The 13,345-nt window shown below is 34.9% G+C and overlaps 3 protein-coding genes across 6 annotated transcripts; all 3 read right to left on the minus strand.

Annotated features, from left to right (window-relative positions):
- Positions 1 to 3,311: 3,311 nt before the first annotated feature.
- On the minus strand, positions 3,312 to 6,831 carry LOC137808500 (Eukaryotic aspartyl protease family protein). 4 transcript variants are annotated; one of them, XR_016519321.1, is made up of 10 exons: positions 6,246 to 6,831; positions 5,686 to 5,833; positions 5,181 to 5,416; positions 4,870 to 5,101; positions 4,634 to 4,769; positions 4,466 to 4,539; positions 4,282 to 4,381; positions 4,119 to 4,176; positions 3,781 to 3,852; positions 3,312 to 3,690 (listed from the first exon to the last, which is right to left on the minus strand). XR_016519321.1 is itself a non-coding variant. In XM_068609640.2 (10 exons), the coding sequence occupies exons 1-10, from the start codon at positions 6,536 to 6,538 to the stop codon at positions 3,464 to 3,466; spliced, it is 1,569 nt and encodes a 522-aa protein (XP_068465741.1). In that variant the 5' UTR covers positions 6,539 to 6,831; the 3' UTR covers positions 3,312 to 3,463. The 4 variants fall into 4 exon arrangements, 3 of the variants coding, with proteins under 3 accessions (XP_068465741.1, XP_068465742.1, XP_090155925.1); XM_068609640.2 differs by having other exon boundaries at positions 4,877 to 5,101; XM_068609641.2 differs by having other exon boundaries at positions 4,877 to 5,101; positions 5,686 to 5,843.
- A 276-nt stretch (positions 6,832 to 7,107) lies between these two features.
- LOC137808503 (uncharacterized) lies at positions 7,108 to 8,253 on the minus strand. The gene is made up of 3 exons (XM_068609645.2): positions 7,886 to 8,253; positions 7,627 to 7,678; positions 7,108 to 7,525 (listed from the first exon to the last, which is right to left on the minus strand). The coding sequence occupies exons 1-3, from the start codon at positions 8,224 to 8,226 to the stop codon at positions 7,340 to 7,342; spliced, it is 579 nt and encodes a 192-aa protein (XP_068465746.1). The 5' UTR covers positions 8,227 to 8,253; the 3' UTR covers positions 7,108 to 7,339.
- Positions 8,254 to 9,903: 1,650 nt separating this feature from the next.
- LOC137808501 (early-responsive to dehydration stress protein (ERD4)) lies at positions 9,904 to 12,829 on the minus strand. The gene has a single exon (XM_068609642.2). The coding sequence runs from the start codon at positions 12,584 to 12,586 to the stop codon at positions 10,178 to 10,180; it is 2,409 nt and encodes an 802-aa protein (XP_068465743.1). The 5' UTR covers positions 12,587 to 12,829; the 3' UTR covers positions 9,904 to 10,177.
- Positions 12,830 to 13,345: the final 516 nt, after the last annotated feature.

Consider the following 13,345-nt stretch of genomic DNA (forward strand, 5'->3'; position numbering starts at 1 on the left):
GGATGTTCCTTTTTTTTTTAGGATTTAAAGTTAATTATAGAGTAGTTTGAATTAGAATGAGAAGTGCTTATAGAAAATAATGCAGAAATGAGTCTCTTCATTTGTGGAAAACTTTGAAAGACTTGGAAGAGGGTGTGGAAGAGGAAGGAGATGAAACCAGTCTACACGTTGTGGTCGCACCCATCATATTCAATACACTTGTGTAGACTTCTTTGCATCTATTTTCATCAAAACCAATTTTACACTTTATCCAATGATAAATCATTATGGATATATTTTAAAATGATAATTATAAAAATTAATAAATCTGTAGAGTTATTATTTTCTCTCTTGATCTAATGTATTTTGCAATCTTCCCTTTATTTTTTAAACAATACTTAAAGAATTAAACAATTCCGAGAGAGAACTTGAGAAACGAAAAAATATGCAAGGAAAATGAAATAAAAAAAAATGTTTTGGTATCTAATTTTTATCTAAAAAATGGATAAAAAAAAATCAGAAAGATTTAAAGCTCCAACTGAGACGTTGTTCCAAGAAAATCAAAATAACCCCAAAAACAAGTTAACTAAAAAATAAAATAACATTAATAAGGTATATATCATAGAATTTTATTGCTGAATGCAATTAAGGATTAATCTTTGTTTAAACTCTCACTATAATTAATTGGACTACTCTTAAAAATTTTCTTTATTTTTTTTTTCATAAATTTGATTTAGTCTCCTATATTTTGTTATGTTATTTTTTCATGGGATTGTACCTGTTATTTAATATAAATTTTATTAAAAAATATTAGAAACAGTTATCTTCTCTTATATCCACTCGCTTAAGTAGGAAGAATGATAATTGTACTTAAATTATATGGTACCCAAAATAAAACACAGATGATGAATTGGGTAAATATTCGTTTAATGAGAATAATTTCAGATATTTACTTGCAAAATTTAATGGAAATGTATTCCGGTCCAATATTTCAGTAGCTATTTGAGAATTTAGGGAAAGTTGGAAAAAGGATGAAAGAATACATTTGGGGGACTTTCGGGTTATACAATTTAGAAAAAAAGACAATTACTTCTTGCACCTTATCAAATTTGAATCCATACTCGATTTTATGTAAAATAACAAAAATGCCCTTAAATAAAAAAAAAGTATAGATAAAATACATTTCGGATCACTTTCTGAAATATTACTAGATTTTTTATGTTCAAAATGTATTTTTTACATTTTGAAATTATTTTTCGAGAATAGAATTCTGAATTTCAATTTCCAGAACACAATAATATTCTAAATTTACTTTTTTCGGAATGTTTTTTTCCATTACATTTTTGGGAATTTAAAAAAGTGTAGGGTGTAGGTTCAAAAAGTTGGGGCAAATGCTCCCTGCACCAAACACTTTTGAACTTGCACCCAACATAATTTCAAAAATTCCAAAAATACCCTTTATTCCGGAAATAAAAATCTGGAATTTCTGGATAAAAAAATCAAAACTCCTTTCCAGATAAAAAAATCCGGAATTAAAAATAATTCATTCTGGAAAAATTTATTCGAAAGAAATTATTGTGTTATGAAAAAGGGGGTCCAGAATGTAATTTTATATGTACCCCATTTTTTAAAGGTATTTTGGTATTTTCGTAATTTCCCCTATGATTAGGTGCAGTGATATGGTGCAAGAAGCAATTGCCAAAAGTTGGATGTAGGAAGAATTTGCCTATAAATAACTCGAATCCAAAGCCCAACGACATTTGAAAACTAAAACATGAACTTCAATATACTTACTCAAATATTTACCCACCTTAAAGCTTCACAACCTATTGATCTTCACCTTATTGCTGTGTGAAATTGTTGATATTAAACTTGCATAATCTCCCAACTCCTATAAAGAAGAAAGAACAAATATGGAGTTATAGAATCTTCATTATCATTTAAGAAAATGGTAAAAGGAGGAATTTTAAAATTTATTTTGGTGTAGAAAGTAGTTATGGGGTGTAAAACGAAATTGAGACAGAAAGATTAAGAAACGAACTAGCCTACTTCAATGTTTATCTATTTCTCTGGACTGTTTCTTCCTGCACCTCATACCTTCTTTTCTCACCTCCATAAATTTTTGAATTTCCAAAAATACCCCTCTATAATATTTCGAATTACATAATCCGGAAGTCATTTTTTAAATTTATAATTAACTTCTGGATTATGTAATCTGGAAGCCTTTTTTGAGATGCATGATTACTTTCTGGATTACATAATTCGGAAGTCTTATTTAGTTTATGAATTATGTAATCCGGAAGTCTTTTTTCAAATGTGTTCTGGATTACATAATCCAGAAACTAGTTTATGGAAGTGACAAAAAAGGATAAAAATGTATTTTCATGATGTATATGGAGGTGACAGAAGAAGATATGGAGGTGCAGGAAGAAACAATCATTTTTCTGTATTTCTTTTCCAACAAATATTGCAAAAGGAATATTTGAAGCCTATTTCGACAATTAAATAAGTGAAAACACTTTTACTTTGGACCTACTCTTATCAATAACAGATTAATTAAATATTTTGACTACATAAAAGAAATTCAGATAAGTAATTTATTATGGTTCTATCCCCTTGCACATAAAAATCTATTCAAGGATTATTGATTTTTGTCATTGTACTTTTGTATCATTTGAGAATATAAAAGTATTTCACTTTAGACTTTTCAGAAGATATTTCCGAATTATTAGACTTTTCAGAAGATATTTCCGAATTAAATCTAAAAGTATTTTCAAATCTAGAAATAACTTTAATGAATTCTGTATTCAGAAATGTATTTTTTTAAAGAAAAAACATATTTTAAATTGTAGAATTTGAAAAGTATTTATGGATTAAAAATACTTTCGGAGTTTATAATCCAGGTGTAAATAGAAAAAAAAATTCAGATAAAATTCGAAATATATTTTTTTTTCAGAAAGAAAAAAATAATCTTTTCAACTGAATTTTGAAAATACCAGGAGAAATTAAGGAGGTACAGGAAGAAACAGCCTCAAAATAAAGGCATAGGAAAATATATATTGGAGACATAGTTAAATGACAATAGAAGTGTGCATTTCATGAAATAATACTTTCGGTCGTAGTTTAAAACATTGACAGCTACGGATCACAGGTTGGGTGGAATTAAAGTAATGAAGATTACGTGTTCTTCCCAGCTTGCGGAACACAAACATGCCCTCGTGAATTGATGTTGAAATCAAACCATCTCTACTTTACACGCCACCACAACTGTTACTTGCTAGATGAATTGACGTTGAAATAAAACCTCAAATGTTGAAATAACAATTGGGAAGGAAAACTACAATGCAAATGACATTTACTGATTTACAATGTGGTGATATCATGGAGGCAAAATTCATATATAAATTTTTCGTGATTAGACTATATCATACTCTTATATCAACACGTAGGATAAAAAATTATCACTGACGATACAAATGAATGATTACAGAATATAAACAAAACAAAACACAAGAAATCCCAGGAAAGTTGGAAGTAAAGTAAGGGTATAATGTGGCGATGGTGATGCAGTTGACCTCTGAGAGTTGTATTTGGACTTTGTGGTTGAATCCGTGGAAGGGTAATGACCAAGCCCGGCAGCGACAGCAGGAGGCACATCTGCGTGTGTGTGTGGTCTTATAGGGATCACATTGCGATCCTCCATGTCATAACCTGTTCAAGGCTCAAACTGTGAGCATTTGTCTCTCAGGCATTAAAGTATGGCTACAAAAATTAGCATATAGTGAAGAAAATAATACTGACAATCAAATTTCTTCCATCCCAATACGAGCTTCTCTCGGTCAAATACCACACGGTAGCCAGTCATGAAGTTTTCTGCAATAAACATCAGAAGCTGAGGTGTAAACAATCATTATTTTATGGTCATTTAGCATTATGGGCTGGAAAATGAGCATATAAAGAATACATGCATCGTTTGAATCTTTTGGGAGAAAAGGAAGCAATGGTGCACTGATACAATACACCAAGTTGTTAACAAGAGGAGTTCTTATTTTAAGTTTGATTTAGTTCAGAGTTATACTTGTCCACAGGGGTATTTAATTCACTTCTGATGAACTATTCAGAAAGTAGAAGAGACTTACGTCCAATGATACTTAGTTCGGAACTTTTAACAACTGCTAGACAATATACAAGTTCGCTCTGTAAAATGACAAGTGAAGGAAAATCATATTAGTTATACGTAGATCAAAGCTAACACCATTGTTGGATACTTATTTTGAGGAATAATCCAGCAGGAACTAACACCTGAGTAGAGATAATAATTATTGGATCATAAACAGCAAAATGGCTTCCACCTCCCATGGTTAAGCTTACACTAGGAATCAGACTTGTGTTTGCATCAGGACTGTTCATCATAAGAAAGAATACTTAAAGTTTGAAAGAAAAACTAAAATGAATAATATTAGTAGAATTCAAACAGCTTTATGACCTCATGTCATAGCAGTATTCAAAAGGAATTCTTGAATCCGATGGACGCCGCCTGTCTTGTACATGGGAATGAAACTGCAATATAAAAACTGTTGTAACTCTAGTCCATGATGAACATCTAGATAAATGTAAGGATATTTTATCCCATTTTAGTACTTCAAGTACTTACACTCTCAGTAAGTCTCGTGTAAGTTGGATCAACCAAATATGTAAAAGAGGTCCCAGAATCAAAAAGAGCTGTGAATTCCACATCAAATAGAGTTGTTCCTACACGGACTTGAGTGACTGTGACGTTATAGGTAGGGCTGTGAGATGTATCCAAGCATAGGAGAAGTTAAGCTATCTTTGCATTCGATAAATTTTAATTTAATTTCATACAATCAGAGGCAAGTAACAGGGAATTACCACTTACTGTGATGGGTTCAGGTTAAATGGAGTCTCGTCTTGATCAAAACTTCCCTTGTCCCCAAAACTTATCCTTCCAATGCCATCACGCCCAAAACACATGGAGAATGAATCTGCTGTAAATCCTTCCCTAGATAGCATGCTAGGAACTGATATTTTCTCCATACCCAGCCCAAACAAACCGTTGGGAGCAGCAACATCTAAGAATGATCCACTCTGAATTTGTCCACATCTGCAATACCATTGCTAAAATTACTCAGATAAGTGTAATATTGATTAGCTTTGGTAATTTAACAAGGAAGGAAACTAACCCAAATATGACATTTGCCTCAACAAGATCATGGTGATCATCTTCTTTTGTCAGATGCAGAACATCTTCCACTAGTATCCCCGACGTAGACGTTTCAGCAGAGACATAAGAGACCATGTAGGGGCAGTTGCTGAATGTCCCGGGGCATTGGTTGCGGTGCATGCACAGACTGTTGTTACAAGTAACCTTCTTGCTAGTTGAAGATCCATTAGGATTGTATATTTGAAGGTCAAAATCCTGCAACAACAAGGTTTTCAATTGAGAAACAAAGCAGGGGACAAAACACAAGACTTGCATATCTAGAACGTGATTGAATGGGACCTACATACAATTTTTCTAATAACAAAAAACATGCACTCAATGGAATGTTAAAAGAAGTGTCCTTCTTGCAACATGACAGAAACAACAACTACAACCAATTAGAGAAGAACTCCATAATCAACAACAATATACTATAGGAAGAACATCATTTTCGGTCACAACGAAACAAAGAAAAGAAAACATACTGAAGCAAAGGCTGAAGCAAAGGCTGGGCTATCAGTAGCAGCACATCTTGTGCAATCACAGGGTACCCAGAACAGGTCACTTCCGGTATCAAGCGCCACCATGAACTTCACTCCTGGTGTCCCTATTTCAACTGTCGTATAATGCAAACTGTATGAATCTCCAGAAGAAAAAGAAAAAAGTTAAAGAAAATCAGGAACCAATCTCCAAGAAATAAAATTCCTCACAAAAATCATTAACAAAGAATGCTCAGACTTAAACATTATCCATATCTAAATAGCAAATTTCTTCTTTCTAAAGATGACCACTCTCCTTCAAAATTCAAACCTTAAAAAGAAATTATTAATTGATTTAAATTAAAAGAAGAGTCTAGTTTCCAACAATTCATATATTAATGTTCACATTATCAACTAATTAAAAAGCTTTTGAAATAATTATTACAAAATTCAATCTTCCCATCATTTAAGATTACACAAGAGTAGGAAGAGAGTGAATAAATTAAATTCTTGAAAAATAAACCTTTCAATAACGATAATAGAAAGTGAAAGAGAATAAAATGTACAATCCAAGGGAGCTGATGCGGAAGGTGGAGTTGCCATCGGAAAAAGCGAGGCCGGCGTCGATTTGAGAGAGTTTGCGGCCGCGGAGGAATCGGTCGCGGTCGGCCAACTCGGCGTAGTACTCGACGGTGCCCTTTTGGGGAGGAGGAGGGATTCCGGCGGCGGCGTGGGACCACTTCCTGACGGGCTCGGAGTGGCGGTGGTGCATCGTGAAGGTGTAGACGTGGTCGTGGCACTGGCAAAACCCCCAGAGGGAGATAAAGGTCACAACAACGACGAAAACGAAAGCGAGCATTTTCTTCCTTCGGGTCCTCTGCACTAGCCCTCTCCCGGGAAACCCCGCATCGCACGGTGGAGCCTAGGGTTTGGCGCGGCGGAAGGAGAGAAGATCTTGGTGTGATTTGACTGAGATCTTGAATCGAAACAGTGTCGTTTTGGGTCACTGTGAAGATGTCTGAGGTGGTTAGTGAGTGAGTGAGTGAGTGAGTGAGCCAGCTTTATAATATGAAAATGGCAGGGCCATGTGAGTGGGTCCCACCACCGCACTTTCATTTTTCAAAAGCTTCTCAGCTCTCCAATGGCGGCTCCTCTGTTCTGTCCCGTTGTGTTTCTATAAATACACCATCGCAAACTTCAACTTCCTCAAACATTTCTTAAACAATACACTGTTATTACTATTCCAACTAAATTTCTTCTTCTTAAAACCATCATTTTCTATGAATTTTATGAACATGGCTTTTTCAAAATTGAAGCAATTTTAAAAACCCCATCATTATTTATGGAATCTTCATTTACATAAACATAAAAGGATATATTAAAAAATTAATAAAACAATAAGAACTTACAAAATCATAATAGTCCTAATAAAACCTACCTAAATCTATGAGTATATAACCAAATCACCATATTGGGGTGCTGGTTTACACAACAAAATCTGTTATTTATATTGCTTTAAGCATATATCATAACTATTTACATATTCATCATTAAGAACATGTGTTCAAAGACTAATTATCCTGATCTACATCAATCTCTTCAATGTACTTCTACACTAAAATTAGTGTAAATTCTTTCTTGTGGTGACTACTTTGCTGGTTCACATGGGGGAAGCAGAGATGAAACCAAATTTATCAGAGAGTTTGGCTCGTGATAATGGTGAAACAACTTCAACTTGGTGAAGGAACTGCACGTCATGAACCAATGGATTCTGTGTTCTGCGTGGAGGAGAACCCGAATAACAAGGTAAACATCCATTGCAGAGGAATTCCCTTGCATCTGGATTCTGCATTAACAACATTCACTAACCACCATCACAACTATGTATATGTAATCTAATTGTCCTCACTAATCACTTGTTTTTCATTAATTTAAGAAAACTCAAACCTTTTCAGAGATCATATTGAGAACTTCGCTTCCGTTATTAATATTTGATTGACTGGTGAGAAAAAACAAATCAAAAGAAAAAAATGAAAGAAATATTCATATCATGTGCCAATTTACATGTAGAGAAAGAGAGAATCATATTGGTCATATGATATGACAGAAACAAAAAATGTTTTACTTGGGTGCATGTTATGTTACAATGTTCATGTAATATTATCCGAATGTTAAAAACATATGTTTTACATGAATAGTATCAAACCTGTGTTTCGTACACTTGATTGGTTTGAGGAATTCAGGTATGGAAGGTGAGAGCTTTTTGGGCTTTGGACAAAGGGGTTGTGATTCAACCCTTTTTCTGTCTGTGCCTAAATCAACAAGGTTGCTTTTGAGTGCTTGATGATGCATGTTCTGACCCAAGTGATGAAGAAGAATATAAGTTAGAAGTAAAAGAAAAGAGCAAATAATGACATGTGACTCGCTATTCAATCTATTTATCCTCTTGTTGAATTGGTTATAGTAAAGACTATCAGTTACGTTGAAAGTATAACCACACATTTCACACAGAGAAACTTCCATGTCACAAATTAGAGATAAGTACATGCTCAAATAAAATTGAATTTTTTTGCACTTGTTTGGTTCATAGTGAATATAGCATCATTCTTTGACTATATGACATTCCTTTACAACATGAGACTCCTTAAAACCATTCATTTCGTCTTATAAATTACTAAAATGCATATTTTTGTGTTTATTTTAGTATCATTTAAGAATCTACAATCTACTCATCTAGGATACACAAGTATCACTTAGGCATGCTTATGCATTTAATTTAATTATTCATCATAATTACTCTTTTTATAATTTCATAAATAAATATCTAGTTTGTATTTAAATAATTAGTGACTTCAACAATAATTAACAATCAAAACATTTAAAGGCAACCTTCATTTTTTCAATTACAAATTAAATTAATAAATGTGTTTTAACTAGTATTTTAACATTTTTCATATAACATAAATTTTAGTTTCAGATAACTAAAATTTTATAATAGATAATTTTGAATCTATAAACTGTATTTTTAATTTAAGATAAATAGTTTATATTTATTATACAAATTTATTTTAACTTAATGATAATTTCTTATAAAATATTAATTTAGTAATAAATATGAGACAAACAACAGCTTGAAAGATATAATCAGTTAATAAATATGTATATAAATAGAGATAAAAGAAAAATTAGAAACAACTTTTTAGGCTAATGGTTGGGTATTTGAAAGAGTGGAGAAAGTCACTGTCTCTATACAAATTGTGTATTTTTATTTATAATGCAGGAGATTAAGATTGTTTTAGGCCTATAATAGTCCTTAAATTTAGTTTATCTAAAACATAAAACATACAATTTATTAATGTTCAAAACTAAATGAAAATTAAAATTAAGAAATACATTTAAAAAATCTTGAATATTATTGAATACTCAATCTAGAGGAGAAAAACATTTTTTAACCATAAAAGCAATTATTGTTAATTCAAACATTCACCAAATGTTTACAGAAAAAAAAATAAAATGTAAAGACAAATAACTAAAACTAATAATTAAAAATATAGAAAATATATAGTTTTTCAAACTAAACATTTCGTATTTTCGTAGATGCTCAGACTTTTGTGAAAGAAGCCGGGAATATATCTATCCGTTAGGTTGGTTTGATTATTTTTATCAATTTTAATTTCCACACATTGTTTAATACACTTAATTGATTCTACATTTTGTTTGGAATCCGCAAAATAATTATTGTTCTTTAAGAGTGACATTGATTGGAATGTGAGGTTAATCTCCGAAAATTAATATTAATATTAATATTTATCAATACTAATTTAAACACAGTTAAACTACTAAACTTTCATTATTAATGACCAATCGGTTTTGAAGAAAACTTTGGTTAGTTCTCTACTCTGTTAAAATTAAACATTGGAGGAATTAAAATAACAGTTAAGTCTATATAAAAAGAGCATAATAGTAAATAACATGAATGAGTCTATTATTTAAATTATACCTAACCTATTAAAAAATACTTTTAAAAAACGAGGACTTATTTGGCTCTTTGGCTTTAATGCAAGTAGGTGGTGGTAATGGGACCGGCACCACTTGCCCCTAACCAATTTTATGACGAAAATAAAACCAACATTCCCCCTAAATTTTTCCAATTATGTTGGGGACCTACCTATTAAAAATGGTAGCATAACACAACCTCAAATTTGCAGAAACTGGAAAGCTATGAACTTCACAAAAAAATCATGACATTCCAGATATTAACATCCTGGTTAAGCTTTGGAATCAGGCAAGAAGTGGTAGAGAAGAATGAAATGTCATCAATGAATATTACAGCAAATTATGAACACCAGTTACCAGAAACCTCTTCCCAGTTCTTCCTATCCCTGCTTCCACTCTGTCCCCATCCCTCACCACTATTTTTTTTCCAAGTTCCGTACTGGTTTGGGAACAGATACATCTTTATATGATATCAACCAATGCATATCAAAGTCTGAGTTAGTTACCTTTGGGAGGTATCCCAATCAAACCTGGGCCGTGAATAGACCTCATAATCGATGGACCCAGTATGAACAACGTTATCAACGGTTTGAATGCCCTCCAGAAGTGTTGGTTGTATACTATCATTACTTGAAGGCAGTAATTTGTACATGACTAATAACCCAAGAGTGAATATAGCTTGCAACTTTGTAGAGTCCCCACGAGCTGAGAAGAATAGGAGCATGGCAAGAAGGAATAGATCAACACAGAAACGCATGATGGATATTACAGTGTCCATTAACCTACCATCATTGCCCGAAGGGAAGCCACGAACTCGATAGACAAACAGAAAATTGTACTTGTCAACCACATATCTATATCCAAAATATACAGCACCAACAGGGACCACAAGGGGATTAAAGGAACAATATACTAGAGTCAGGGCAAAAATTGTCAAATTAAAGGCATAATACTGTGCAAAATCGAATGTCTGTTTGGGAGCAGGTGAGCTTCCAGTAACCGGATAAACAAAAAGATCTTGTCCCTCAACCTCATCCCCATTGGCAATGTCATAAGCACTGTTGTGCATTAGTGGTCTCTGAAGACTACTTTCCGTGTCCTGATGTTCTAAAGGGTATTCTTCACTTTGTTCTGGCACCAATAGAAGCATGTCATTCTTTCGAAACTTCTGAAGGTTTCTTTTAATCCAAGGAATGGGTGCCAACAGATCATACGAAATCCCCAAGAAAGTGCTTGTAATCAGAAATGCAAGTGAGGAAAGACATGATTTGGACAGGAACGATGCACTCATATACTGCTCAATCCTCTTGCAATCTTCTCCATCCAAATAGCACCGACCCATCTTCAAGATGGTACTCTCTAACGACGATTCCACCAAACCCCTCAAGAGAATGAGATTCACAAGGAAGAAGCAAACCATCTTCAACAGTGCAGCCCTTTGCTCCCCAGACACTGTCAAATGCCGTTCAAACTTCGAGAGATATGAAAGAGCAGAAGGGATCACTATGTACATGCTAACAAATATGATCACGTTGGGTAAAAACTGAAATATAATACTTGCTAGCCAGCTAGAGCTTTGCGCCCAAGCCAACCACAGCTGCGCACTATCCATAGCTTCAGCATTGATAATCCTCCCAGCACTCTTAACAGCAGTGATCACCGCAAGGGGTGAGCTGAAGAACAAAAGCATTAACAACAAACAAGTGTTCACAAACACCCGCCGCAACTTCAGCGACATCCTCGGCGTCCCCATGTTCTTCCAGTAAATGTCACTGGCCAAGGGAGCCCTCTCAACCTTCCACTGGTTCCGCCGCAAACGCAACTCCATAACAGAAAAGAACTTTCCAATTCTCCTACTCTTCTCATTCTGAAAATCCTGAACAGCCTTATTAGCTGTATACACATCCTTGAACATAACAAATGCAACACCAGCACCAGGCGCGCACCCTTCTTTATATTGAGCCAACTCACTCTCTAAGTCAGCCCTCTGCTCCTGCAACTTTCTCAACCTCTCTTCATCACTATAACCAAACCTCCTTATGAAATCAACACAAAAACCCTTCAACCATTTCCAACAACAAACCACTGAAGCCCACAATCCGGTGTGGGAGACACCACCGTCACGCTCATCGTCTGGCAAAAGCCGAGAGTCAATCCTGGCCACCAGCCACGAAATCTCATCCCTCACACGCAACAATTCATTGGCTAAATCATCTAAAGCACACAAATCCATTGGGACAATAACCTTATAAACCTTCCCCGGATACCTATAGTGAAAATACTCGTGCAACACTACCCAGTCAGCGGCTATAATTTTCGGCAAACCCTGAACCATTATAGTGAATATAGCAGTGGAATTCGAGGTAGGATCACTCAAATTACCGTACCCGTCCCTAAACCTCGTAATCCTCAAACGCTCCTCGGTGGCGGAAATCCCGAAGTGGACCAAAACCACAACGACAACGGCGAAGAGGAAGTGAATCCAGAGAAGAGGGGAGCCTTTCTCGATGTGCGTGATCGTGGTTCTTGAGAAGCCGTCGTCGAGGACGGCGGTGCCGGCGGAGAGGTTGAGAGGGAGGAGGACGGTGACGGAGAGCACGGCGAGGGAGAGGAGGAGGGCGCAGCTGCCGCCCTCGATGAGAAGGAACTGCGCGGCGTCAGCGCCGCAGTGGCGGGCGATTTCGCGGCCGGTGGCGTGCCATACGGCGAGGAGCTTCGAAGCGAGGGCGGCGGGCCCCGGCATGCGGCGGTGGTCGCTGCGGAGCTTGACGAAGAGGAAGATCAGGAGGCAGCAGGCGGAGCCGATCGCCGAGATGTTCAGGAGGTAGTCGATGTTGCCGTACCAGATACCGAAGGGGTCGCCATCGTCACCGGAGGACGACGGCGGCAGAGGGAGGGGGTCTCCTCCCATCGGAAATCAGGGTTGGCGAAATCCAAATTTGGTAGGGTTTTGCTGCGAATTGAGTCCAATTGGGAATGGATTATCTTGTTGTTGCGCTTAAGGAAAGAATTTGATGGAGAATGCTTAACGGTTAGGGTTAGGGTTCAGAAGAAAATTGATGGTAAAGAAGAGAAGGAAGCAGAGAAGATTGCTACGCATGGAATTTTCCGTTTTCTTTTGCATCACTATTTTTACTTTATCATCTTCAGTTTGTTAGAAGAGAATACACAATTTTATTATAGATTAAATAATAAAATTTTATTACTTTATTGATTTCTTCTTTTATCTTTTACAACTCATTTCTGTTACTTTTTCTTTTATTTTTTAAACGTTTAATTTTATTTTGAAATTTTTTCTCATCATGTTTTCTTTATATATATATTTTAAAAAAAATCCATGTTTATGAAACACGATAAGAAATGCATATAAACGTTTAAATATACTTCATTTAATAAAAAAGTGAATTACGTCACTATAACCTAATTTTGGAACACCCCTATCTGAACCCCTGATTCCCAGGAATCACAGTTTCTAGATGAATCTGAAAATATAATAGGTGCTCTTCTTCACTCTAAAAAATCTCTTCAAAATATAAGAGCTCCTAAATGAATATGAAAATATTCTCTGATTCCAATTTATTTCAAATTAAAAAAATCTTATTAACATTCAAGAAAGAAAAACTTTGCATAGAAATATTTCATATGTAATTATAATATTTTTGAGCTAGGT

Source organism: Phaseolus vulgaris, chromosome 3, assembly GCF_051622355.1.
Source record: "Phaseolus vulgaris cultivar YP4 chromosome 3, ASM5162235v1, whole genome shotgun sequence".
Taxonomy (NCBI): Eukaryota; Viridiplantae; Streptophyta; class Magnoliopsida; order Fabales; family Fabaceae; genus Phaseolus; species Phaseolus vulgaris.

What these genes read in the sequence shown, in the direction of transcription:
- LOC137808500 (XM_068609640.2), bottom strand. Translation starts at nt 6,538, where the DNA reads ATGCTCGCTTTCGTTTTCGTCGTTGTTGTGACCTTTATCTCCCTCTGG. An exon ending in TTGCTTCAGCCTTTGCTTCA is followed by an intron (nt 5,417 to 5,685) that starts GTATGTTTTCTT and finishes TTGTTGTTGCAG; the next exon opens with GATTTTGACCTTCAAATATA. An exon ending in ACACGAGACTTACTGAGAGT is followed by an intron (nt 4,540 to 4,633) that starts GTAAGTACTTGA and finishes TTTATATTGCAG; the next exon opens with TTTCATTCCCATGTACAAGA.
- LOC137808503 (XM_068609645.2), bottom strand. Translation starts at nt 8,226, where the DNA reads ATGTACTTATCTCTAATTTGTGACATGGAAGTTTCTCTGTGTGAAATG. An exon ending in ATCAAGTGTACGAAACACAG is followed by an intron (nt 7,679 to 7,885) that starts GTTTGATACTAT and finishes TTTTCTCACCAG; the next exon opens with TCAATCAAATATTAATAACG. An exon ending in TCAATATGATCTCTGAAAAG is followed by an intron (nt 7,526 to 7,626) that starts GTTTGAGTTTTC and finishes TTGTTAATGCAG; the next exon opens with AATCCAGATGCAAGGGAATT.
- LOC137808501 (XM_068609642.2), bottom strand. Translation starts at nt 12,586, where the DNA reads ATGGGAGGAGACCCCCTCCCTCTGCCGCCGTCGTCCTCCGGTGACGAT.